General features: G+C 39.0%; 1 protein-coding gene across 1 annotated transcript in view; it reads right to left on the bottom strand.

The window, feature by feature from the left end:
- The window catches only part of GALNT1 (polypeptide N-acetylgalactosaminyltransferase 1), an 80,477-nt gene that overhangs the window by 27,739 nt on the left and 27,043 nt on the right, over window positions 1-25,695 (bottom strand). The window contains exon 4 of the mRNA XM_041748859.1: window positions 4,760-4,926. Within this exon, the coding sequence (XP_041604793.1) occupies window positions 4,760-4,926 (167 nt within the window). The remainder of the gene's footprint in view (window positions 1-4,759; window positions 4,927-25,695) is intronic.

The raw sequence follows: 25,695 nt of genomic DNA, 5'->3' as shown, positions 1-25,695 counted from the left end.
ATGGGAACCCAAAGGGCTTCCTATGTAGCACAGATGAAAAGACAAACAGGAGTGACATGGTTCTTGCCTGTTTGCACTGGTGAGACTAGAATGATCAATAATGAAATAATCAGGATATGAAGATTTGAAAGAGAAAGGCCTATATATTCCCATCATACCAAAATACTGATCATTTCCAGTTCTGCTAATGTATCTCCTAATGTAGCTGGGCTAAAAAACGGTATCTGTAAAATATCTGGAGTACAGGGGCACTTGGGTGGCGCACTGTTTGAACATCTGCCTTTGGTTCAGGTCATGATCCCGAGATCCTGGGATCAAGTCCCACATCAGGCTCTCCACAGGGAGCCTGCTTCTCCCTCTGCCTAGGTCTCTGCCTCTTTGTGTCTCTAATGAATAAATAAAAAATGTATATCTGGAGTAGAACTCCTACTGGGTCACCACTGATTTTATGAACAAAATCTTAGGTCAGAGAAATATAACTCCATTCTGAATAAAAAGGTGAGGAGAGAACCAATCTTGGTGAAGAGCAAAATTTTGTGGAAGTAGCTATCATTTTCTGTCTAGCACAATGCCAGACTCTTTACATATTTTATATCATTTACTTCTGACAACGGCAAATCCATGAGACTGTCATTACACATATTTTAGATACAGAAATCCAAGGCTCATAATATAAAATGAACCATCAAAGTGACACAGCTTGCTAAGGGGTGGATCCAAGATTAAAACCCAGGTCTGCCTGACTTCAAAGCTCATCTTTTCACTCATAACAAAAAATCCTAGAAGGAGGGGCACCCGGTGGCTCAGTGTTGAGAGTCAGCCTTTGGCTCAAGGCATGATCCCAGGGTCCTGGGATTGAGTCCCCACATCAGGCTCCCCACAGGAAGTTTGCTTCTCCCTCTGCCTGTGTACCTGCCTCTCTGCAGGTCTCTTACGAATAAATAAACAATCTTTTTAAAATTTTTTAAAAAGAAATCCTAGAAGAAAACTAGAAAGAGAACAATTCAGAACTGTGGAATCACCTAGGCTGATACACATTTAAATTATTTTATGTTCACAGTTTAATGGTAGGGTGTGGGATATATTCTAGTGCTTCAGACCGGTTGAGGTTGGATGTGTCATATGCAAGATGTCTCCCAATAAGCTTTCCCAAAAATATCAGACAGCTTAAAGTCTTCTTAAGAATCAAAGCAATCTAATTCCCAAGTCCCACGTCTCTGAAAGTTTAAAATACTCTGTCCTGTCTATAAATAAAATGAAAAATGCATGATTCTCTGGTCTGGCAGCTCAAAAAAGTTGCCATTCCACAAATTTTCTTGGCATCTTTGTTCCAGATCTTTGTGGGCTTCAAGCAAGAAGGCTAAGAAATAGGTGTCTTCCTAACAGATGATACAGAATTATGGACCCAGGGCTGAGTTAGCGATTAGGAACTACTCATTCAAGCCTGATTCTACAAAAATAAAGCCACGAGGGTTAAATGATTATGGGTGTAAGCTACTATGTCATCTAAAAATAAAGGAGAATCTTGTTTATCAGAGTATCTTTATAGCTATTAGCCTATAAATGGATCCCTAGGCATCTCTCCATCAGGGGGTATGAGGTTGCCAGAAAGTGTGCCAGAGAAAATTCACTACTTACAGCAACATCTGAGAAATGTTAGGCAGAACTCTCAAGAGCAGCAGAATGAACAAGTAATTTAGAGTCTAATAAATCTGACTCCTAATCCGTACTAAATAAGAATCTCTGCTTCCTTTTGTGTAAAGTGAGAAAAACAACAGTCATCTCAGATTAGGAACATTTTATCAGTTCTAAGTCTTAAGATAACCTTCTGAGATGACAATTATGTAACTTCTGACAAGAAGTAGGGATTCATCCAGACTCTGTCTTCATTTTAGACCCTATAACAGTAAAGTTATGAGAGTGACATATGTAGCAGTTTAGAGGTCAAGCCCTAGGTTTATGCTAAACCTCATTAGTAAAATAGGGATAATTATAGCACCTACTTCATATGTAATAAATGGAGCTACTAACAACTCGGCAGGTTAACTGTGAAATCAGGTATCCTGAGGCCATAAGCAAACCAGGCATGCTATGTGACCTAATTAGAAGTCTATACAGATAAGAAGTAAAGACAAGGATTAACTGACTGGTAGATTATTCTTTCATTCACTCATTAAATTCTGGACTGTTTATGCAATAAGTGCTGTGGGTACTGAGGAAAGAGGGGTGAGCACACAGCCCTGCTGGAATATAGTGTCTAGCATGGGAGATGGTCATTAAACAGACAGATAAATAGTTAAAACTCTGATGAGAGCCATGGAGGAGTGTAGTGTTCCAAAGGGACATGACCTGGTCTCGGGAATTCAAGGAAGGCCTCTGTAAATATATCTTAATTCTGAGTAAACATCTGAGCTGAACTGTGGAGATGGGGTGGGCAGGGAATGGTTTGGGATATGAGGAAAGATGAAGGCGGAGGCCAGGTCACACAAGCCTCGGAGAAACGGCATTAGTCAGAAGTGCCAAGATCAGAGTGACATGTTTAAAAACTCATGGTGCGTGCAGTGTGGGGAACAGATGGGAGGGGGAGGGTGTCTGCGGGAGACCAGACCAGTAGTCTGTTTCAGTAGTCCAGGTGAGAAGTGAGGGTGCCTTGTGTGTGTCTCATGAGTAAGAAAGGCAAACTTAAGGAGTTACATAAAAACAAAGCTTGCTCTGGTTCTGGGACCCAACAGTCACTGTCTAAACAAGAGAGCCCAAGAAAATTACAGTGGAGAATTCTCAGTCTAGATAGAAGGACCACAGTCAAAACCACAAACCAAAACACCTAGTGGTTCCCAACTACCAGAAATGGTGAGGCACACATCTGAGGCTTTTCAGGAAGAAGAAGAAGCAGAAAAAGGCTCTCCTGACTAGACTCCCAGGCCCTGCTCAGTGACGGAGAGCCTCGGGTGGAGCTGTGAAGCAGACCTCTACCCAGGTTTCTCTTAGAGATTTACAAGGCTGGTAGAGTGATTAAGAAGGGCCCACATGAGGAAGGGCAAATATGACTGGTATACGTGACCTTGTCACTTCAGAACCGTGGGCACACGTCTTTGATGAGACCGCATCCTACAAAAATGTGCTATTACACACAGCCCTCCCAGGCACTCAACAAAATATTAGAGAATACAAAGGAGGAAATGGAAAAATAATTAATTTCATCTGAAGAAAAACAACTCTCATTGAGGAATACGTAATTTAGCAAATAACATATAAGTAAAACAAACACAAGTCATTTGCAGACTCAATGTTTGTATATATTACTGCTTCAATGAATTTAAGCTAATTTTCTTAAACTGGGACTAATTACCTCCTAGCAAACAATTATCCACACGAGGGTTTACACTTATACTGTCAACAATAACTTTTTGTTTTAAGCACACTATTCTTAATCTCTAACAGCAGACTCATTTTGACAGTAATTATATCATATGTTGTACTATTATTCAGATGCTTTGTGTGTTTATAAATGGTCATCTTAATCACATTAAGAAAAGCTGTACGGTACTACAGAAGGGAGGACCATACGTTATTCTTTGTATTTCTATAATTTCACACAGTGGGGAGATTTAAACTGTTATTAATGTGCAAATTACTCCCTACAATTAAGACATGAAGTGATTAACTGATTAAATTTACATACTTTATACAGTCATGGAAGGAGAAGATAAAATACTTAGATGAACCATCTTAGTAGATGCAGTGAGAGACTAGGTAAGAAAGTAGAAGGAGCAAAGGAACTTGAAGTGATGGTCAGGAAGTCTAAGGCTGCTCAATGAAGGAAGGTAGGAAGGGTCATTTTTTGTAGTTCCTTCCAAATTTTTCTCACGGGAGCACAGGTATATCGGGGGAACAAACACATGACACCAATGGTCCTCAAAAGTGCTGTGAAAAAAAAGCCTAGGAAAGGCTGGTCATGTCTGAATTTAACAGGTTTCTTCTCTACAGATGGGATTTAGCAGAGCCTTTTCTACACTACCTTGTGGTATAAAGTCTCCATGAAGGATTCAAAATAATGTTAGCTCAAGGTACTTTTAATTAATGTAACTTTCCCAAAAGAATGCTTCATGAGACGGTCTGAGAGATTCTAAGCTCGTGAAAAATTCTGAGATCCCTGGAAGAATATCTGGGCAAGAGTCACTGCAGAGATTTCTTATGAGATCAGAGTCTTATTATATACCACTCTCTCTTAAGTTCCTTTCTCATCCTTTTATATAACTAGCTAAAGATCACTTCTGAACCTAAGAATGGAGAAAATGGGAAAATGAAGGAAGAACCTAGAGAAGGCTCACCCAGATAAGGCTCCACTTTCCTGCCAGAGGTACTTCCCACCACACACACAACTCAATTTCTCCATCCTGGCTCTAAGAAGGATCCAGTCTCTCTCCATTAACTCAGGGCTGCAGCTTCCCACAAGAAAATTTCTAACAATATCATGTATGTTTTTTCACTGTTCTGCATAAATGTTTATAATATATAGCATTATTTCTTTTTAAAATAAGATTAAGCTGTGACAGATTAAATGCTAATTAAGGTAATATTTTAAGTTTCACAAGGGGGTAATTTTTTTCATATATGAATGAATCCAAATGCCACAAATAGTTTTAGGATAAATTAAAAGTTTGTATAAAATTATTAGGTTAAAAATTATTATAGACGTTTCTTAACCATTAATGATAAAAGCTGTAGCGTATTATTGGCATTAAAACTTAAAATTTACCTCTTTCACTGGCATCATCTACTAGAACAATTTCTTCTAGCATGTGTCTTGGTGAGCGATTAATGACACTATGGACAGTTCGCAGAAGTGTGCTCCAAGCCTCATTGTGGAAAACAATCACCACACTTGTTGTAGGAAGATTATCTGGATACACCTTTGTTTTACACCTAGAGACAAAGCAAATGCCTTTATAAAAAGTGACTGTTAAAACAGCAGACTCAATGCATCTGGAGTAGAAGAGGTAATTGAACAATAAAGACAGTTTGCTCTAGTGGTGGGACTCTTGGTAACTGCTCATTTATTTAAGTTTTGGTTAATGTTGCATGTTTAATAAATAGTACCTATTTAAAGTTATATGTTTAGATTTAAATTATCTTAAAGATATCAACTGTATTCTTAAAATTAGGCACCTCTTCCTGATCAATGTTTTCTGTTGATTCAGAAATTTAATGGACAATGTTATTAGTACGTTGTCTGTTTCAAGAATCCAACTCAACAAAAAAATCATAACCACTGAAGTTGATGCAGTTTAATAATCTAAAAAAATATACCTTCCACAAAAGAAGAGAACTAGTATTTACTGAGTATCTATCTTCTATTAGGCACAGAAGAGGGGTTCCTGTACCCATAATAATTCTGTGAGGTACTGGAGCCACATTTCAGAGGAGAACTTGAGGAAAGACACAAGGGAGTGGAAGAGCCTAACTGAGGACTCTACGGTCCATGCTCTGCTGAACATTCGCTTGATGCTGCTTCCTCCATACCAAAATACTGACATGCACCTTGCATAGTAAAGACTACGTCTAGAAATGCAACCATCGAAGAGACCAAATGCACATAAAAATCAATGTATTAGCTGTATGTTTCCAGCACTCTGTTAGGCAAGACGGTCACTTCTTCCAGTCTTGTTAGGATGACCACAGAGCCGAGAACAGTAATGGCAATAAGCAACCAGACATTCGGGAATGCAGTTTAGAACATCAGCACTCTTAATAAATGCACGTGTAACTCTTTCATAGGCATCTCCAAACTGCAACTTTGGCTCTAGTCTTCTCTTTCCACCTTTATTTCCAGCTCTCACAAGCTCCTCAAACCTTGTGGTCCCTCTAATCTCATGTGTTATATCTGCCAGTGGGAGTGGAGATAGACAGGAAAAAAGGGGAGAGAAACAAAAAAAAAATACCAACAAACCCCTCTTCTGAAGCGGCCACGATGGCCTACCTGCTTAAAGTGCCACCCTAGGGCTGCTAGCTGGCAGCTGGAATGAAAGGAAAATGGAAGGGGAAAGACATGACAAAGGACAGTGGCTGAAAGAAGAAACAGAGGAGAGTTCATTGTGGGTCCATCAAACACCAGTCCCCCCTCTCTCCAAGGAGGAAAGAAAAAACGAATAGCTTTCACTGTCCTTCATTATATCCCTGTTCAACCCCTACCATCCTCTTGACCATTCTCAGGCCCCTTGATGGTGTGCTTTCTTCTAGACTAGTGACCCCACTCCAAGCCACTGGCCCACAGCCTCCTTTTCCATACCACAGTCCATGCCCCTCACCCTAGGTTCACTCCAAGCCTCACTAGGAGGCCACCTATGCATAGCCTGCTGCCCTGTCTACAGCTCCTTCTCTCCAAGTCCTGGTGGCAGAGATGAGTCCCAGAAGACCAGATGCATAGGCTCTGGGAAAACTAATGTGCCCTAAGCATCCCAAATAATACTTCTGAGGACAGCTTCCCATCAAAACTCTGTTAGCTATAAATCGTGGCTAGATTACACATACATAATCAGTACTATGCTTCAGGTACACCATTGATGAGCAAGCCAAGACACTCATGATTTCATAAGAAGATGCACCCTGAATGCCTGATTCACAGACTACTGGCACAGGACTTTGAAACGGGTAATGGGGCCTGTATATGAGTAAAGGGGGTTCAGAAAGAGAATTTCTAATATTATTTAAGTGACTAAGTCACGTATGATTTCTTTTCCCAAATTAATCCTACTCATTATTGCAGGAAAACTGGGAAGCAGAATAGCCAGGGGTACTACAAAGCTACTCACCAAAACAAAGGAACAAAATTGAGTGAGACATAGGAGATGATTAGGCAAAATGGGCAGTGTATAAACAGTATTGTCAGCCATGTGCAGCACTAGCAAGTGGACAGGAAGAAAAGAAAATTCTGAGGGAGCAGATTCTGCTGAAGAAAATAAGCCCTATTTATTTCTTGGAAGATACAGGAAATAATTCTGAAACTGTATGGAAAGGAAGACCGTAAAGACTATAAGAAGACTACAAATAGAGACTAAAATGGAAATCATTCACAAGAGGACTGAACAATCACAAAGCAAAGCACATCTTAGGATCCAGACAAAAGGGCAAATAATTTCCTAAATCAAACAGTGACATTTAATCATTCAGAGAACACAGCAAATTCCTAAATATTCTTTTAAAACATAGAAAATATAGAATAAATATTAAAAAGTCAACATAACTCATTTCAGGACAGGTAACCCCCTATCCCAACCTGGGAAAAACGTAAGGCGCTCAAGGAGAACCAAAGATTCTTTCAGCCTTCTTAGCAACTTCCATGGAGGGACCACTTGTCCCCATGGAGGTGAGGAGTGGGGGGATTCTTCTAACGGTGGAAGACACAGAGCTGAAGAGGAACAGGAAGGCCACAGAGGTGTTACCAAGCAGCTTTCCCCTTCCCGCCCCCCAACTGAGTCTTTCATACTGATGAATGAAAATTAGCCAGTGTAGGGTTGTAATACTTAAAAAAAAAAAAAAAAAGTTACATGTAAGTTCAACAGGGTAGGGTATAGATTGGGGAAAGAGAGAAAAGAAGGGGTGTAACTTTTTACTGAAATTATAATATACATACCAAAACGCAGACAGATCACAAATATGAAACTGAATGAATTTCCACCAAGTGAATGCATCACGTAGTCAGCACCCAGATGAAGAAACAGACTGTGACTGACATCCAGGTTTCTTTTGTGCCCCCTCCCAAAGTAACCAGTATGCTGGACATTTAGCATTATAGATGAGTTCTGCCTTTTTTTTTTAAACTTTATTTAAAAGGAGTAATACAGAGCAGTAGTTCTCAAATTTTTTGACTCCTAACTCCTTTGTGTTTTTAAAAACTGATGATCCAAAGTACTTTTGTGTAAGTTATATTTTGATATTTACACTATAAACTAATATAGCAATTTATAAACCTAAGAATCCACAAACACATATTATGCTATGAGAGAGGTGATCCATCACTATCACAGTGTGTGCCCATTATGGATTTATTGCCTCTTAGCTCCAAATATACCCTCCCACTGACTGTTCTGTGATAAAACTGGCTCCTATAAGCATTTCTTCTTTGCAGCTGGCAAGAGGCATAGATAAGCTTTGTACAGTGTGCACACACATGGGGGGTGTTGGGAGGCACACTGTAGGAAGTAGGAACTTCCCTTCCTGGTGCCAGCACACTTCCATTTTTCTTCTCCTCCCTGCTTTGGTGCTGCCAGTGGAGTGTGTGGTGGGCACCCAGATGCATCATCCCCACAGAGTTTCAGTAGCATCCACCCCGCTCAGGCAGATTCTCAGTAAGTCTCCCAGGTACCTCACTCAGTAGCTGGCTTCCCAGTTTTGGCTTTCTGCACCCCAAAAGGGTGGTTCCTGTTTGCCAGTTCTGGCTCTGACTTCCTGCCCAAATACACTTCAAGTATATTTCCTGCTGATTAGGCCTGCCTACCAGCCCCCGCTCTGAAGGGTACTGTGCCACGTCTCCCCAGGGGTAACCAGCAAATTTCTCCACTGTCTAGGTCTAGTGAGCAGCAATCATATTCTCCAAAGAGGTATGAACCCCAGCATTAGGGAGCAGGCTCCCTCTCAATGTTTTTCATTCCTTGGTACTCTCAACCCTAAGATATACTTTATGACGGTCTTTATCTCCTTACAGTCACCCCATCATAGTTAATAATTATATTAAACTTTTTCTGTTCAAATTATTGGAGGATTTCATTTTCCCTGCTAGATCCTGATCCATAAAGCTTCTCAAACTCCACTGTGGACTAGCTTAAGAATCAGAGCAAAAAGGTCAAATAACTGTCTTGGTATTATTATGAAAACTTTTTGACCTTGCAGTCTCCCTGAAAAGATCTGAAGGACTTCCAAATTCCCAGGGCTACACTTTAAGAACTGATCCAGAGCATATTCTTTTGTGTATCAATTATTTCCTTCAACATTGTGTATCATCCATGTTTTTATGGGCAAGTTTATTTTTACTGCTGCATAGTATTCCTTTAAAGGAGTATCTATGTACACATACACAATTCCATTTCTATTCTAATATTAATAAACATTAGGATACTTTCCAGTCTGGGCTACTATAAACAGTGCTGTGAAAATCACTCAAGTACATGTTTTTTGCTGATTACTCATGTATGCATTTTTCTATTACTGGGCAATAAGAAATATAGAGGCTCAGCTTTAGCAGATACCAAGAAATGGTTTTCCAAAGAGCATGTAGTAATTTCCACTCTCACCAGCAGTGTGTCATAGTTTTAGCTGTTCCATACCTACCAACAGTATCATTTTTTGAAGGGGGTAATAAGTTGTCTGAGTTTTAACAAATGCACAGATTCATAAAATTATCACCACTTTCAGGAAACAGAACAGTTCCACCTCCAAAGAACCCCCTTTGTTATCCTTTTATAATCTCACCTCCCCTACATGTAATGCCTAGCAACTCGTATGTTTTCCATTATAAGAGTTTTGTCTTTTCACAAATATCCTATAAATGGAATTATACAGTGTGTAATCTTGGAGGATTGTTTTCTTTCACTCAGCATGTCTTTGAGACTCATCTAAATTATATGTACCTAAAATTTGTTATTTTTTACTGAAGAGTAAACCAGAAGTCAGTTCTGATCTATCAATGTTTTCATTCACCAGTTGTTTCTAGTTTTTGTCTATTATGAAGTGAGTTGCTATAAAAATTCAGGTACTGTCTTTTATGTAAACATGTTTTCATTTCTTTATAGTAAATATCCAGGGATAGGACTGCTGGGTTACATGGTAAGTATAACTTTGTAAGTGTAATTTTTAAACTGCCAAATTGTTTTCCAGAGAGACTATATCATTTTGCATTCCCACCAAAAATGTATAGGAGTTCCAAATGCCCTCTTTGTCAGCACTTGATACTATAATTATTTTTGTAGCCATTTGAAGACACATAGAGTGGTACCTCATTATGATTTTAATTGGCATTTTTCTAATGGTTAATGTCTGTTCATGTGCTTATTTGCAATCCATATAGTATCTTGGGTGTCAGGTCTTTTGCCAACATTTCACTGAATTCATTTTTCTTAATTGGGTTATGTTTGAGAGTTCTTCATATTTCTGATACAAGTCCTTTGTTGGAGGTATAGTTTGCAAATATTTTCTCCCAGCCGGTAGCTCATCATTTCATTCTCTTAACAGTGTTTCTATCAGAGTGAAAGTTTTAAAATTTGATGTTCAACTTACCAATTGTTTATTTTATGAAATTATGCTCTTGGTGTCATGTCTCAATACTCTCTGCCTAATGCCAGATCTTGAATATTTTCCCTAAAATTATAAACTTTTAGACTTTAGCTTTAGATTTATGATCCAATTTGAGTTAATGCTCATAAAACACCTGAGATTCATGTTTTTGCATATGGATGTCTAATTGTCCCAACATCATTTGTCGAAAAGATGATTTTTCCTCTACTGAATGGCTTTTATACCTTTGTCAAAAATCAAATAGCCATATCCATGTGGGTCTACATCTGAACTCTCTTTTGTTTCACTAATCTCTGTGTCTGTCTCTTTGCCAACAGCATGCCATCTTGATTACTGTAGCTTTTAGTACGTCTTTAAATTGGGCACTGTATTTCCTCCAATTTTATTCTTTTAAAAAATTATTTTTGCTATTTCCTTTCCCTTTCCAAATATATTTTTAAATCTCTTGATGGAATTTTGAATGGGGAGAATGGACCTTTTTTATGTTGACGTTCCAACATAGCTAGAAAACTTAGTCTTCTCAGTCTGCTGTGCACTGCTTGCGCCCAAGTCTGTCCTCTAGGCCAAGTAGCAGGAGACAGGAAAAGAGAAGCATGGGAGAGTCTACCCATGCTCTGGGGACCAAAGATTCTCTGGTCAAAGAGATTCCCCTCCCTCAAGAGTTTTAGCTGTTTGCCTGGCACTGCTCCCATGGCTGTGCTATCCTGGCATACTATCTAGGGATTGGGATAGCAGAGAAGAGGAAAAAAAGAAGAGGCAAGAGTAGGAGGTTTTCTCCACGAACCCTTAAGAGATCCCTTTTCTCATTCCTCAGAACAGAAAGAGTGGGTTGGGTTTCTCTTGGGAGCTCTCCTCCTATACTCAGTATATACTCCTAAGTTCTGAACTGTTTTCAAGTACAATGTTGAATAGAAGTGGAGAACAGACATCCTTCCCTTGCTTCTGACCTTTGGGGAAAGCTTTTAGCATGCTATGATACTAAAAGCATGATATAGACCAGTACTAAAAGCATGATATAGACTAATACATTTGACTTCATCAAAATTAAAAATTTTTGTGCTTCTAAGGTATCACTAAGGAAAAGACAAGCCACTAACTGGCAGAAAATATTTAGAAATTATAGCTCTGGTAAAGGATTTGGATCTAGAATAAGTAACTCTTATAATTCTGCAAACTTCAAGAAGATAATCTGATAGAACATGGGCAAAAAAAATCCAGAGAAATTTCATTAAAGATACAAGAATAGCCAATAAGTACATGAAAATATCCCTAATATCATTAGTCACAGGTAATGCAAATTAAAATCACAATGAGATACTGGTTCACCTGCAGTAGAATGGCTATACGAATAAAGATAGGCAAAAATAAGTGTTGATGAGGTTGTGGAGAAACTAGCACCCTTGTACATTTTGCTGGTGGGAATGTCTGTGGCCACTTTGGCAAAAAGTTTGGCAATTCTTTAGTTAAAAACAAAGTTACCACAGGACATAGCAATTAGGAATCTACAAGAAAAATAAAAACATTAAAGAATAAACAAATGTGCGAAGCTTGTTTCAAAAAGCCAATCGCTCCCCTTCCATAAAGGAAACCATATGCAATTCTTTGACCTCTTTCTCTTGGTATTTACCTCCAGAATTCTAATTTTTTTAATTTTTATTTTTATTTATTTATGATAGTCACACAAAGAGAAAGAGAGAGAGAGAGAGAGAGAGAGGGAGAGAGAGAGAGGCAGAGACACAGGCAGAGGGAGAAGCAGGCTCCATGCACTGGGAGCCCGACATGGGACTCGATCCCGGGTCTCCAGGATCGCACCCTGGGCCAAAGGCAGGCGCTAAACCACTGCACCACCCAGGGATCCCTACCTCCAGAATTCTAGATACCGTATCTGAATTTTCATTTTTTTTCAAGTTCTAGATATTACATATTAACTTAGTGGAGAATATAATGATTTATTTCCCTCCTATCCCCATCCTAATACATTCACTTGCTACTCCCTTCAGCCTCCCAAAGTAGTTATATTGGAAATTCAGTTGATTGTTAAAGTTTATATAAGGACTATGTAAAATGCTATCTATAGCTGACTCATATATTGTGAATATAACACTTTTTCCTTTTCTGTACAACATTGCCCTCTACTTTAGCCGAGGTTATTTTTTCCCCCTTTTCTTAGTTTTCTGTGTATTTGTCACTAATTCAAACCCAGACTCTACAAATTGTTTAGTCTCTTAAGATGTTCAGAAGCACCAACTATGACTGAGATCTTCCTAAAGCAATCCCTCCTGAAGTTTTCTGGGCAGGCTGCCTCTGTGCCTGCACCACTGTGGTCCACGGCTTTCTCTCTCTCATCCCACGGGGATTCTTTTTTTTTTTTTCCAAAGATTTAATTAATTAATTAATTAATTAATTAATTTATTCATTCATTCATTCATGAGAGAGAGAGAGAGAGAGAGGGAGAGAGAAGCAGAGACATAGGCAGAGAGAGAAGCAGGCTCCATGCAGGGAGCCCGATGTGGAACCTGATCCTGGGTCTTCAGGATCACACCCTGGGCCAAAGGCGGCGCCAAACCGCTGAGCCATCCAGGCTGCCCTCTGACGGGGATTCTATTAGCTGTCCTGCACATTGAATCTTCTGTTTTTCATATCCCATGCCTTTCTCTTCCCTGGTTTACTCCTTTGTTTGGCAGAGAGCACAGGCTAAGAAAGGATGAGGGGAGATGGGCAGGTTTTTTGAAAATATACCATCACTACCACAATGGATTGATGCTTTTAATGGGAGTGAGTTACATACTGGAGTGGAGCCGAAGTTGATTGAAAATCCCTGGTTTTTACACAATGAGTGAAAACACAAGTGGTTTCATCTCCGTCTCCATGTATAACAGTAATTAAAAGATGGCCTACACAACAAGCACTCTTGTCCTAAGTGAGTGAAAGAATTACTGAATAAACTCTAATGCATCAAATTTCACTATGTGGTCTGAATTAGTTTGGGTGCCTGCCTGAGTGCCTCAGCAGTGTTTTGGGAAATAGGGAGATTATTAAATTTGCTTAGGATAGTGATCATCTCAGTAAGACTAGGCTTACCAAAGAATCAATCCACACAAACACCTAACAATTCAGGAATGTAGAACTGAAGTCCTATGATAATTACTATTTATATTATTTTTCAACTGCTAAAGTCTCATTATACTTATTTTAACCCTCTTAGGGCCTGAAATGGCATGAAGAGTTTTTATATGGGATGCCTGGGTGGCTCAGCAGTTGAGCGGCTGCCTTCGCCTCAGGGAATGATCCCAGAATCCTATGGAGTCCCTCATCTGGCTCCCTGCAGGGAGCCTGTTTCTCCCTCTGCCTGTGTCTATGCCTCTCCCTCTTTGTATCTCTCATGAATAAATAAATAAATCTTAAAAAAAAAAAAGTTTTTTATGATTACCTCACTTTATCCTCTCAACAACCGTAAGACAGAGGCATTGTTCTCCCAGTTTTACAGATAAGTAAACTGCGGCCTAGGGAAAGGAAGCAGCTTTACTCTAAGTCAAGGTGAGTATGCATATATAATCCAATTCTGTTCTCTAGGTCCCTTTCAGCTATGATTTTTTTTTTAAGTACTCGATATCCACTAAAGTTAGTTCGTCACTACCATTTACCCATGACAAATCAGTATTTCTTAAGATGGCTGGCTACCTGTCTGGCAGTGTTTGGCAATGTTATATAATTTCTCTTCTGTGTACTCACAGACAAGATCAATGAAGATCCACCATAAAAGGGATGGCAGAGCACAGTGTTTAAGATTACATGCTTTGTCAATGACAGATTTCACTTGGATCGCTTTTTTTTTTTTAAGATTATTTATTTACTCATAGAGATGCTGAGAGAGAGAGAGAGAGAGAGAGAGAGAGGCAGAGACACAGGCAGAGGGAGAAGCAGGCTCCATGCAGAGAGCCTGACTGTGGGACTCGATCCAGGGTCTCCAGGATCACGCCCTGGGCTGCAGGCGGCACTAAACAGCTGCACCACCGGGGCTGCCCCCTGGATCACTTTTTAACCATACTTTGCACTAATCATTTAATCTCCCCACGTCTGAGTTCCCCATCTGTCATCTGGGCATACTACTTTTTTATGCAACTGCTTCACTATGATAATGTATGTAGTGCCTGGTACAAACTAAGCACTCACTGAATGGTATTATTACTTTTTAAACACCTGAGACTAACTATACAGGATGGAACTGCCACCTTAGGTGACTTGGAATTTGCCTCAAAGTTCCTTCCCTAGGATCACACCTTACACATTATTCTTTGATTGTTTTTAACTCTTCTTGACATTTGAACAATATCATTCTTTCCTCAAGTTTCCCTGCAGGAAATGTGTCCTTGGAGATTCTACAAGACAGTAAAGGTTCCTGGCAGGTACAGGATCATCTGGATACTGCCAGCTATACTACTAGTTAAGCCCATGACTTAGAACAAGTAGAGCTCTTCTGGATTCAGAAAAGGGAGTGAAAGAGCTGCACTCTAGGGCCTGTCCACACTATTTACTCTTTCACCTCTGTGAATTAGTCTGAAAAGTAACTGCTGGCCAGCTTTATTCATCTGTGTGCAGAAATCATTAAATATTAAATCTGATGTTTCTTATTTAACATTTCATTATATTCTCTGGAAGCCAGACAATGTTTAGTAAAAAAAAAAAAAAAAGAGTGGGGATGGAAAAGCATGCGTGTAATTGGCTTTTCATCAGACTCGTACTGGGACCTAGAGCTTACTCCCTAAACAGAGGCCTTCTCTGTATCCTAGGTGCCACCAAGTATCTCAAGCACTATAAATCCTCACAACAATCCTTGTTATTTTTCTTACTGTACAGATAAGGATCCTGTAGTACAGAAAGGTGATTACCTCTTCCAAAGCAACAAAGCCAGTGAATGGCAAGTAAGACCTGGACTCTGCCACTATCGAGATTAGTGAGAAATTCACTGAGATATAATTCAAAGAGGGACAAAGGAGAGAAAAAAATAAAAGTACAGATTGAGAAGCTCTAGTCTATGCATATGAGTAATTCCAGAATGGGTTGAAGGAATGGTACCTCAGCAATATTTGAGATTACAGCCAGCCATGTCCTGAATTGAAGAATTTGAATACTCAGATCAAAATACACTAACTGAGCATGTAGATGAAGATAAATCCACATGTTGACAATTACAATATACTCAGGTCTTACACTAAAGGAAGAAAAATAAAATGTGCAGCTTCTAAACCAGGAGACAGGAAAATATAAGTACTAAAATTTTTATCAGATGAAACTGTATCAAGTAGTGAAGGGAAAGGAGGAAAAAATGAAAAGAACAGTAAACAAAACAAGATTAGGTTGAGCTTTATGAAACTCATTTTCATAAGTAAAAAATGGTTGAATATCAATTTCATTATGTTGTTCAATCTAAGGTAAGTCCAAATTTAACAACAGTCACAATAAATGTAGATGTATCAAACTCACCTACTAAAAAATGATTAGAGTGAACTGAAAATATAAATCCAGCCATTTAGTAAAGATACATCTAAAATAAAATCTTACAGATGGCTGAAAGAAATAAAAAAACAGACACATCAGGAAAATGTTAGACTAAAAGCAGTACAGCAGGGTCAAAATCAGGGTAAAAAAATTAATATACGTCCAGTAAACAACAGGTTTAAAAACAACAATATACTATCAATTACAATAAATGTATCCAATGATGCAGCCTTGAAAAATAAAAGAATGAACTGAGAAATTGTCAAGCACATAATCATAGTGGGAGGTTTTTTAAAAATACAAATTAGGGACGCCTGGGTGGCTCAGTGGTTTGGCGCCTGCCTTTGGTCCAGGGCATGATCCTGATAGACCTGGGATTGAGTCCAAAGTCAGGCTCCCTACAGGAGGCCTGCTTCTCCCTCTGCCTGTGTCTCTGCCTCTCTCTCTCTCTCTCTGTGTGTGTCTCTCATGAATAAATAAAATCTTTAAAAAATAAAAATAAATACAAATTAAAAATAAAAAAAAATACAAATTAATCGGAATCTAATACAGCATGCACCATGAAACAGAAAAAAATCCAGAAGTAAAAGGCAACAAAACAACCAGTTATTTTCAACTGCAGAGGAATTATTTTTTTAAAAATTCAACACCTTTTAGGTCACGAAGGAGGTTTCAATATATTTGAAATAGATCATGTTCATATATAGGTCATGTTTTCTGAACATGATGAGTGTATCTAGAAATCATTAATAAAAAATCAAAAAAATCAAAAGGCAAAGAGAAATATACCTAGAAATATTAAATGTATTTCTAGGTCAACCTGAGTTAAGTGGAAATCAAATGGAAATTACCAACTACGTAGGAAGAAATAAGCCACCTGGGCGGCTCAGTATGTTAAGCTTCTGCCTTCAGCTCAGGTCATGATCCCAGAGTCCTAGGATGGAGCCCCATGTCAGCCTCTCTGCTCAGTGGGGGGGTCTACTCCTCCCACTCCCTCTGCCCTTCCCTGTTCTGCTCTGGTTCTCTGCACGAGTGCTAATAAGTAAATAAAATCTTTAAAAAAAAAAAGGGATCCCTGGGTGGCGCAGCAGTTTGGCGCCTGCCTTTGGCCCAGGGCGCGATCCTGGAGACCCGGGATCGAATCCCACGTCGGGCTCCCGGTGCATGGAGCCCGCTTCTCCCTCTGCCTGTGTCTCTGCCTCTCTCTCTCTCTCTCTCTCTCTGTGACTATCATAAATAAAAAATAAAATAAAATTTAAAAAATTAAAAAAAAATTTTGATTTAAAAAAAAAATACTTTCTTAAAAAAAAAATCTTAAAAAAAAAAAGGAATAAATAAGGATGAAATACTATATGTAAAACAAGCTGCACTGAAGTGATTCACAGATAGTTTTTAATGATTACTAGAAAACAAAAATATTTTTATTTTTATTTATTTTTATTTATTTTAAATTTTTATTTATTTATGATAGTCACACAGAGAAAGAGGGGGGGGGGCAGAGACACAGGCAGAGGGAGAAGCAGGCTCCATGTACCGGGAGCCCGACGTGGGATTCGATCCCGGGTCTCCAGGATCGCGCCCTGGGCCAAAGGCAGGCGCCAAACCGCTGCGCCACCCAGGGATCCCCAAAAATATTTTTAAATAATAGGTTAAGCACTTAAGAAAGGACAGATTAAACACAAAAGAGATAATTACACAGAAAACAAATTAAAAAAAAACAAGTAGATAAAACAAAGGAAAAGTTATTTCTTTTTTGAAAATCAAAAATTGCAACTCGTTAGCAAGATTATTTAAAGAAGGGGTGCCTGGGTGGCTCAGACAGCTAAGCATCTGCTTTCAGCTCAGGTCATTATCTCAGGGTTCCGAGATCAAGCCCAGCATCAGGATCCCTGCTCAGCAGGGAATCTGCTTCTTTCTCTCCCTCTGCCTACCATTCCCCCCGCTTGTGCTCACCCTGTCAAATAAAGAAATCCTTTTTTAAAAAAATTAATGAAAAAGGGGGAAAGGGAGACACCTGGGTAGCTCAGTGGTTAAGCATCTGTCTTCGGCTCAGGGCGTGATCCTGGGGTCCTGGGATTGAGTCCTGCATCGGGCTCCCTGCAGGGAGCCTGCTTCTCCCTCTGCCTGTGTCTCTGCCTCTGTCTCTCTGTGTCTCTCATGAATAAATAAAGTCTTTTTTTAAAAGGGAGGGGGAATAAAGGGGGAGAGTCACAAAAAATATTAGAAATAAGAATACATAATTATATACCTAGTGAAAATGTACTAAAAACTGTAAGATAATGATATGAACAAATAACAAAAAACCCAGGCCTTCTAGTTATCGTACATTACCCAAATCCTAATTGCTATTGGGCTAACTAAAGCTCCTGACCTGTGTGGAAATTAATGAAGAGAAACCTCACAAAAACAGAGTCAGGAGGCTAGGAGGGGAAGTGAGGAAGGGGGAGCCATACCACCCAACTTCAATTACAAAAAGAATGTCAATTACAGACCCCAACAGAAGAAGGGTCAACAACAGGAAAGAATTACCAGCTACAGGTCCCAACAGGAAAAGATGTACCCTGCATCTTCTACAAGAAATCAACTACCTGCCTGCACCCCAGCAAATGAGAAACCATCATCATCCTGAACTCTTTTCTCTAATGAGCTTTCATTCAAAACAGCTTCTCTTGGGGTGCCTGGATGGCGGCTCAGTCTCTCTGCAGGGAGTCTGCTTAAGATTCTCTCCCGGGGCAGCCTGGGTGGCTCAGAGGTTTGGTGCCTGCCTTCTGCCCAGGGCCTGATCCTGGAGACCCAGGATCGAGTCCCGCATCTGGCTCCCTGCATGGAGCCTGCTTCTCCCTCTGCCTGTGTCTCTGCCTCTCTCTCTCTCTCCTGTGTTTCTCATGAATAAATAAAATCTTAAAAAAAAAAAAAAAGTTTCTCTCTCCCTCTCTCTCTGCTTCTCCACGTGCACACTCTCTCAAACAAAAAAGACCCTCTTCCCAATTTCCTCCTCCATAGAAGTCGTCTCCCCTTTTATCACTGGATTTGCCTATGGTTTTGCGTAGTTTGTCCTGAAGTGCAATTCTCTGCTATTCCCAAATAAACCCATTTTGCAGGTAGAATAACTGGCTGTTTTATTTTTTTAGGTTAACACCTGCAAATCTTTCCACTATGCTCCTAGGAATTCATGGTTCTGTCACCAATAAAATCAGCTATATTCATAATCCCTTTTCTGAATATTCATCTTCTAGCACTAATTAAAAAGTCACCAAGAAGACCACTTCCTGAATAGTTTTTTTTTAAAAGATTATTTTATATTTGAGAGAGCAAGTGAGGGGGAGGGGCAGAGGGACAGGGAAAGAATTTCAAGCAGACTCCACACTGAGTGGGGAGCCCCACTCGAGGCTCAATCTTACAAGCTGTGAGGTCACGAGGTTATGACCAAAATCAAGAGTCAGACACTTAATCGACTGAGCCAGCCAGGCACCTCCTGAGTAATCTTTCAAGAGGCTTTCCTTCCCTACCACATGTACCATGGAGTCTGGAGATGAGGGGTAGATACTTTCCTTTTTCCTTACTGCTGATTCAAGATTGTTGCTTTTCCCTCTTCCCTAAGAAGCCTCATGTCCTTTAAAGGTGCCACTCCATCTCTGTCACTGTCGTCCATCACTTCCCTTAGTTCCAACGCTAGTCTTGTCATCACATTCTCAGTCATTTTAGCATCAATGTGGTCCATTTTTCAATACCCTGGCTTCTCAGATCTTTGCTCTGCTCTCCTCCAGTGAAATTGTCCTTCACCACAACTCACATACTTTCATGCTATACCCTCTAGACCATCCCATTACAGATCACCTCCATTCTAAGCATCACAATCTCTGGTCACCACTACCCCCACCCCAAATCCTTGTTCTTCCAACTCAATGACTCCAATAATCCCAGATCTTTAGCTTCCTTCACCGGCATCTCCACTCCAGACCCTCCCTCTTCTAGCTTTCTGTTGCCTTCTTCATGTTTTACAGGTCCTATACTCTGCTTAGATCCATAGCTCTTTATTACTATCACCATGCTTTAGCTCCCTATCACTTGCTGGAATATCCCAATCCTAGCTAAATCGAATTTTTTGCTGATTTTGCATCTCACTTGAACTGCTGAATATGGCTAAAGAAAATAAACGAGCATGCTAAATGGCCTCATTCTCAATTTATAACCACAAACCTCAAGCAAGCTCTCAGCGCGGTGCAGCATTCTACTTGCATTTCCTACTCACCTCCTTCAACATGCTTGTTTCACATGTCCACAGACTTCCAATACCTTTCCCATCCTCCTCACTCACAGGTGGCAATTTCACCGAAAACACAGAAGCTGTCAGAGAATTTCCATACTCCCATGAACACATTTACCATCCTGTAGGCATGTGTGGTCGTGAACATTGTGCTTTTTTCCCACTACACAAGGCCTGAATTATCCCTATTCCTGTTTAAAGGCAACTGCATTCCTTCTCAACCGACTTAATAAATGCTCTTGCTGTAATACTCATCCCTCTCAAATTTACCCCCAGTGGGATCATTCCCATCAACACACAAACATACTGCATTATAGATCACCTTTGAAAAAGAAAAGACAATGTCCCCCTAATTGCACTATCTCCCCAGCTAACACCTCTACTTCTCTCCTTTCTCCAACACCTCAAAAGCACTGCCACACCTGCTGCCTCCACCACTTACCCTCCCACATTGTTTCCCCCACTTTTCCGTCAAGTTGATTTTACCTATAGTATAGCAGATTGCACAAAACATAAATTTAGGGCCGAATGAGTTATCACAAAGCAAATGCCCTTGTAACCATGACTCGGGATAAAAAGAAACATTAAAAAAAAGAGAGAGAGAGAGAGAGAGAGAACATAGCCAGTACCTCGCAAGTCCCCTTTGCTCTCGTTACCTTTTCCTTCCTCCCCAAAGGTGATGAATTACTGTCCTCTAACACTGAACTTGTTTTGCGTTGCTTGCTTTTGAGGTTCCTAGAGACAGCATAATTTCATATATATTCCTGTGAGACACTACCTTGGTATAATGGTGAGATTCACGTCGTGCCCTTTGTTCATTTCCAACTGCTGTAAAGTATTCCATTGTATGGGTCTGCCATATGCCACTGCTGATACACACTTCGACTATTTTCAGTTTTGGAGCCAATACTATTCACAATTTTGTCCTTGTCTCCTGATGCATATGTGCATGCATCTGTTAGATATATTTAGGTATGGATCGGCTGGGTCAGGAAGCATGTTAATGTTCATTTTACTAGATACTGACATGTTTTTCAATGTGGCTGTAAGAATTTACACTGCCATCAACACTCTAGGAGTATGAAGTGGTATTTCATTAGTTTTGTGATTTTCGATTATTAATGAAGTTGATCATCTTCATAGGTTTATTGGTCATATGAATGATTTCTTCAAGTCTCTTCCACTTTTTCTTTTTGATGTAGAAGTTATTTATATATTCCAGATCTGAGCATTCTGCTGGTCATAAGTATCATAAATTTCTTCTGTGACTTGCCTTTTTTTTTTTTAAGGTTTTATTTATTTATGAGACACACAGAGAGAGACAGAGAGAGAGAGAGAGAGAGAGAGAGAGGCAGAGACAGGCGAAGGGAGAAGCAGGCTCCATGTAGGGAGCCCGACGTGGGACTCAATCCCGGGTCTCCAGGATCAGGCCCTGGGCTGAAGGCGACACTAAACCGCTGAGACACCCAGGCTGCCCATGACTTGCCATTTCAATGTATTTTTTTCAATTTTTAAAAAAATGAATAGGAAGGATTTAATACAGTCCCAATAATCAAATTGTTCCCTGCCCTGTTTAAGAAATCCTCCTCTCGGGGATCCCTGGGTGGCTCAGTGGTTTAGCACCTGCCTTTGGCCCAGGACACGATCCTAGAGTCCTAGGGTAGAGTCCTGCATCGGGCTCCTGGCATGAAGCCTGCTTTTTCCTCCTCCTGTGTCTCTGCCTCTCTCTCTCTCTCTCTCTCTCTCTCTCTCTCATAAATAAATAAATAAATCTTTAAAAAAAAAAAAAAAAAAGAAATCCTCCCCTCTCTCAAGATCATAATAAATTCTATGTGATATGCTAGGAACTTTATTGCTTTGCCTTCATATTAATATCTGTAATACACACAAAAATCATGCAATGATTTGCAACATCAATTGCAAATATTAAATTTTAATTCTTCCTTCCCAGCACATATAACTATTATTTCTCTTGCTTGCCCTTCTTACTCTAAAACCAACAGCACCACAGTGAATAGAAGTGATAATGGGCATCTGTGTCATGTTCCAGATCTCAAAAGGAACATTTTCAAAATAACTATTAAACCTGAGAGGCTTTGTTTCATTTTGGTTTTGGCAGATACATTTTATCAGATTAAGGAGGTTCCCTTTCATTCCCAGTTCCCTAGAATTTCTGTCCTAACCAAAGACAAATTTTTATCAAATCCTTTTTCTATATCAACTGAACTAACAGAGCTTATATCTCCTTTACTCCTGTTAATGTGGAGACTTTAAATGATTTTAAAATATTAAATCAACCTAGTGTGCTGGCGTAAATCAATTTGGTTTTTATATGTTATTAACATTACATATTGCTGGATTCAGCTGACATTTTATTTAGAATTCTAGATCTATGTTTATCAATAAGATTGGTCTGTAATACTTCCTTTCTTGTCCTTGTCAGATTTTCATTTCAAGATCATGCTGATCTTATGAAACAATGAATCTATAGATCAATTTGGAGAAACCCAAAATATTATAAATTTTTTTTTAAATTTTATTTATTTATGATAGGCACACAGTGAGAGAGAGAGAAGCAGAGACACAGGCAGAGGGAGAAGCAGGCTCCATGCACCGGGAGCCCGACATGGGACTCGATCCCGGGTCTCCAGGATCGCGCCCTGGGCCAAAGGCAAGCGCCAAACCGCTGCGCCACCCAGGGATCCCCCAAAATATTATAATACTGAGTTGTCCATCCATAAAGATGGGCATTCTTGATTATTTAGATCTTTAATTTCTCTCAGTAACATTCCAGAATTTTCTCTGAAGAGAATTTCTGATACTTGATATTTTGATTACATTTTAAGTGGTATTTAAAAAAAAATTACTGTCCACCCTTTATTAGAAAACTGATATAAAAATACAATTAATTTTCACTACATCAATCTACTGCTAAACCTGTCAAGTCTTTATTTTTTATTATTTTACTTTTCCAATTCCAGAATTTTCACTTGGTTATTTTATAATGGTTTCTTGTTCTCATGCTGCAATTCCCAATTCTGTTTTTAAATCTCCTTGAACATATGAATATTATGTACAATCATTTTAAAGTTTGTGTCTGATAAGTCCATTACCTGGAGTCCTTCTGGGTTTATTTCCATTGTCTATTGTTTTCTTTCATGTGTTGCCTTGTTTCCTCAGGTGTCATAAGCCAGACATTGTGTATGAAATATCATTTAAAAATTTACTGGCCTGATAGCTTTCTTCAGAGAGGATTTACATTTGAATGTATGGGGATCCAGTGGCACCAGTTAATTCAATTTTCTGGGTTAAGATGCTTTAAACTTGGGCTTCAGTCACCACCAGGGCTAATCTACTTCAATTTCATCTTATGTCTAGGAACCTAAAACTAAAGCATGCAGAAAGGGCTGACTCTCCCCCACCACATACACATACACATTTGACAGGCTCTGGACTCCAAGTTTCATGCCCCAGCACCAAAAGGCTGTATCAAAAGTACTATTTAGGCACACACCTTCTGGATTCAGCAGAAGCATCAAAGTAAAAGTTCCAGGCTAATTTCTCTGAGTTTTCATCTTCTCCCATATTTAGGCTTCATAATTCTTCATATTTAGGTTTCATAATTCTTCACTGCCTTCTACCCTCTGGATGTTTTCAAGCAAACTAGATAGATAGAATGATAGATAGATAGAATGATAGATAGATAGAATGATAGATAGATAGATAGATAGATAGATAGATACATAGATAGATAGATACATAGATAGATAATCTTTCTAATTGTCCTCAACAGAAGAGCTGACCTAAATCACTGAGGCCACCATTACTGAAACTAGAAGACTTCCTCAATCTTTTAAATCAGGATTTATTCCTATCACTCCACAGAAACAATTTTATGTAAGTTCCAACAGCCTGTATACATTGAAACCCACTGGTCAATTTACAGACTTCATTTTTTTTGTCTCAGCAGCATGTAACAGAGTGGCCCACTCGCTCCTTAAAACATTTGCTTGACTTCCATGTACTTTTCCCCTCATACCTCATATTTTCTAACACTTTTGCTATATCTTCCTTTTCTTCTCACTCTTCAAAAGCTGAAATGCTAATCACCTAACCTAACCTCTTTTTCATCTCATCCACTCAGAAGGCTATTTCAACTAACCCATGCCTTTAAATTCACTTGTTCAAATTCATAGCTCTAGTTTCAACATCTCCCCTGAACTCCAGCCTTTTATAAATATATGCTAATTGTTTTCTATCCTCATATTTCTATTCTTCTCTTCTTTCTATCTTGGCAAGTATAGAAGGCTGCTCAGTTCTAAATCCTTATTCCTCCTTTTCTCTTACTCCATATCCAATCCATTAGTATTCTGATAGGTTCTATCTTGAAAATGGAATCAGAATTTTAAGACTTCTTCACCTATACTAGCCTAGTCCATGCCAGGATTAGCCTCTGCATGAATTCTCTGTAGCTGGAAAATGTAAATTGGTAAAACTAGCACGGGAATAATTTTTTTTTTTAAATTGAGTTTAATAAAAAAGTGAGTACCTCTCAGCACAATAATTTCACTTCTTACTGTCAAACACTTTTGACCATAACCTACAGTAACAAGTACATTTTATGTTAATCGAGTACATACATCCTGAAACAATGATTAATGAAAAAAATACTTTTACTACATGAAACACACTCTGATATCTTCTATTTCACTAATTAAAATAACAGGTATTCACTAAACTGATTTTATGATCCATTAGTGAGTAAAGGGTCATGAACTGTAATTTGAAAAGCATTGTTCTAGAGAAAACTGTTAACATCTATAGGAGAGAATACATGTAAAAGGATGTTTACAGAGACACTGTAAATGTAAAATATATATACATAAAGTAAAAGAACAATAGATAAATTATGGCATATGCAAACAATAGACTTCTACAAAGCAGTTAAAATGAATAATCCAGAACTACATGTACTGACATGGATAAATCTCAAAATCAATGCCTGAGCAAAAACAACCCTTAAAAAGTTGCAGAAGGAGGGGCAGCTAGGGTGGCTCAGCAGTTTAGCACCACCTTCAGCCCAGGGCCTGATCCTGGAGACCTTGGATCAAGTCCCATGTCAGTCTCCCTCTGCATGGAGCCTGCTTCTCCCTCTGCCTGTGTCTCTGCCTCTCTTTCTCTTTGTGTGTCTCATGAAATAAATAAATATTTTTTAAAAAAGTTGCAAAAGGAAATGTTCATATACTACACTCTTTGTTAAGTTAAAAATATGAAACTATAAAATACTTATGTACATAGACATGAAGAAGTACTTTTAAAATATAAACAGTAATGGTAAATGGAAAAACCACGATGGTTAGATAGAAGTAGAATGGAACTGGGAGGAGTATACAAAGGGATTCTACTGTAGCCATAAAGTTCTATTGTGAAAAGAAAGAGAGGAAGGAAGGAAGGAAGGAAGGAAGGAAGGAAGGAAGGAAGGAAGGAAGGAAGGAAATATAGCAGCTTAAGATTCAATAAGGCTGGTGGTTGGTACAAAAAGTCTGTTATTTCCTATAGCTTACTGAATGTTTACATCATTTTATTTTAAAAAATAATAGTTCAGAAAAGAGAAGGTTAGTTTTTCCAAAAAAATAAAA

Source organism: Vulpes lagopus, chromosome 1 (assembly GCF_018345385.1).
Source record: "Vulpes lagopus strain Blue_001 chromosome 1, ASM1834538v1, whole genome shotgun sequence".
Taxonomy (NCBI): domain Eukaryota; kingdom Metazoa; phylum Chordata; class Mammalia; order Carnivora; family Canidae; genus Vulpes; species Vulpes lagopus.
This window is presented reverse-complemented; position numbering and strand designations above follow the sequence as displayed.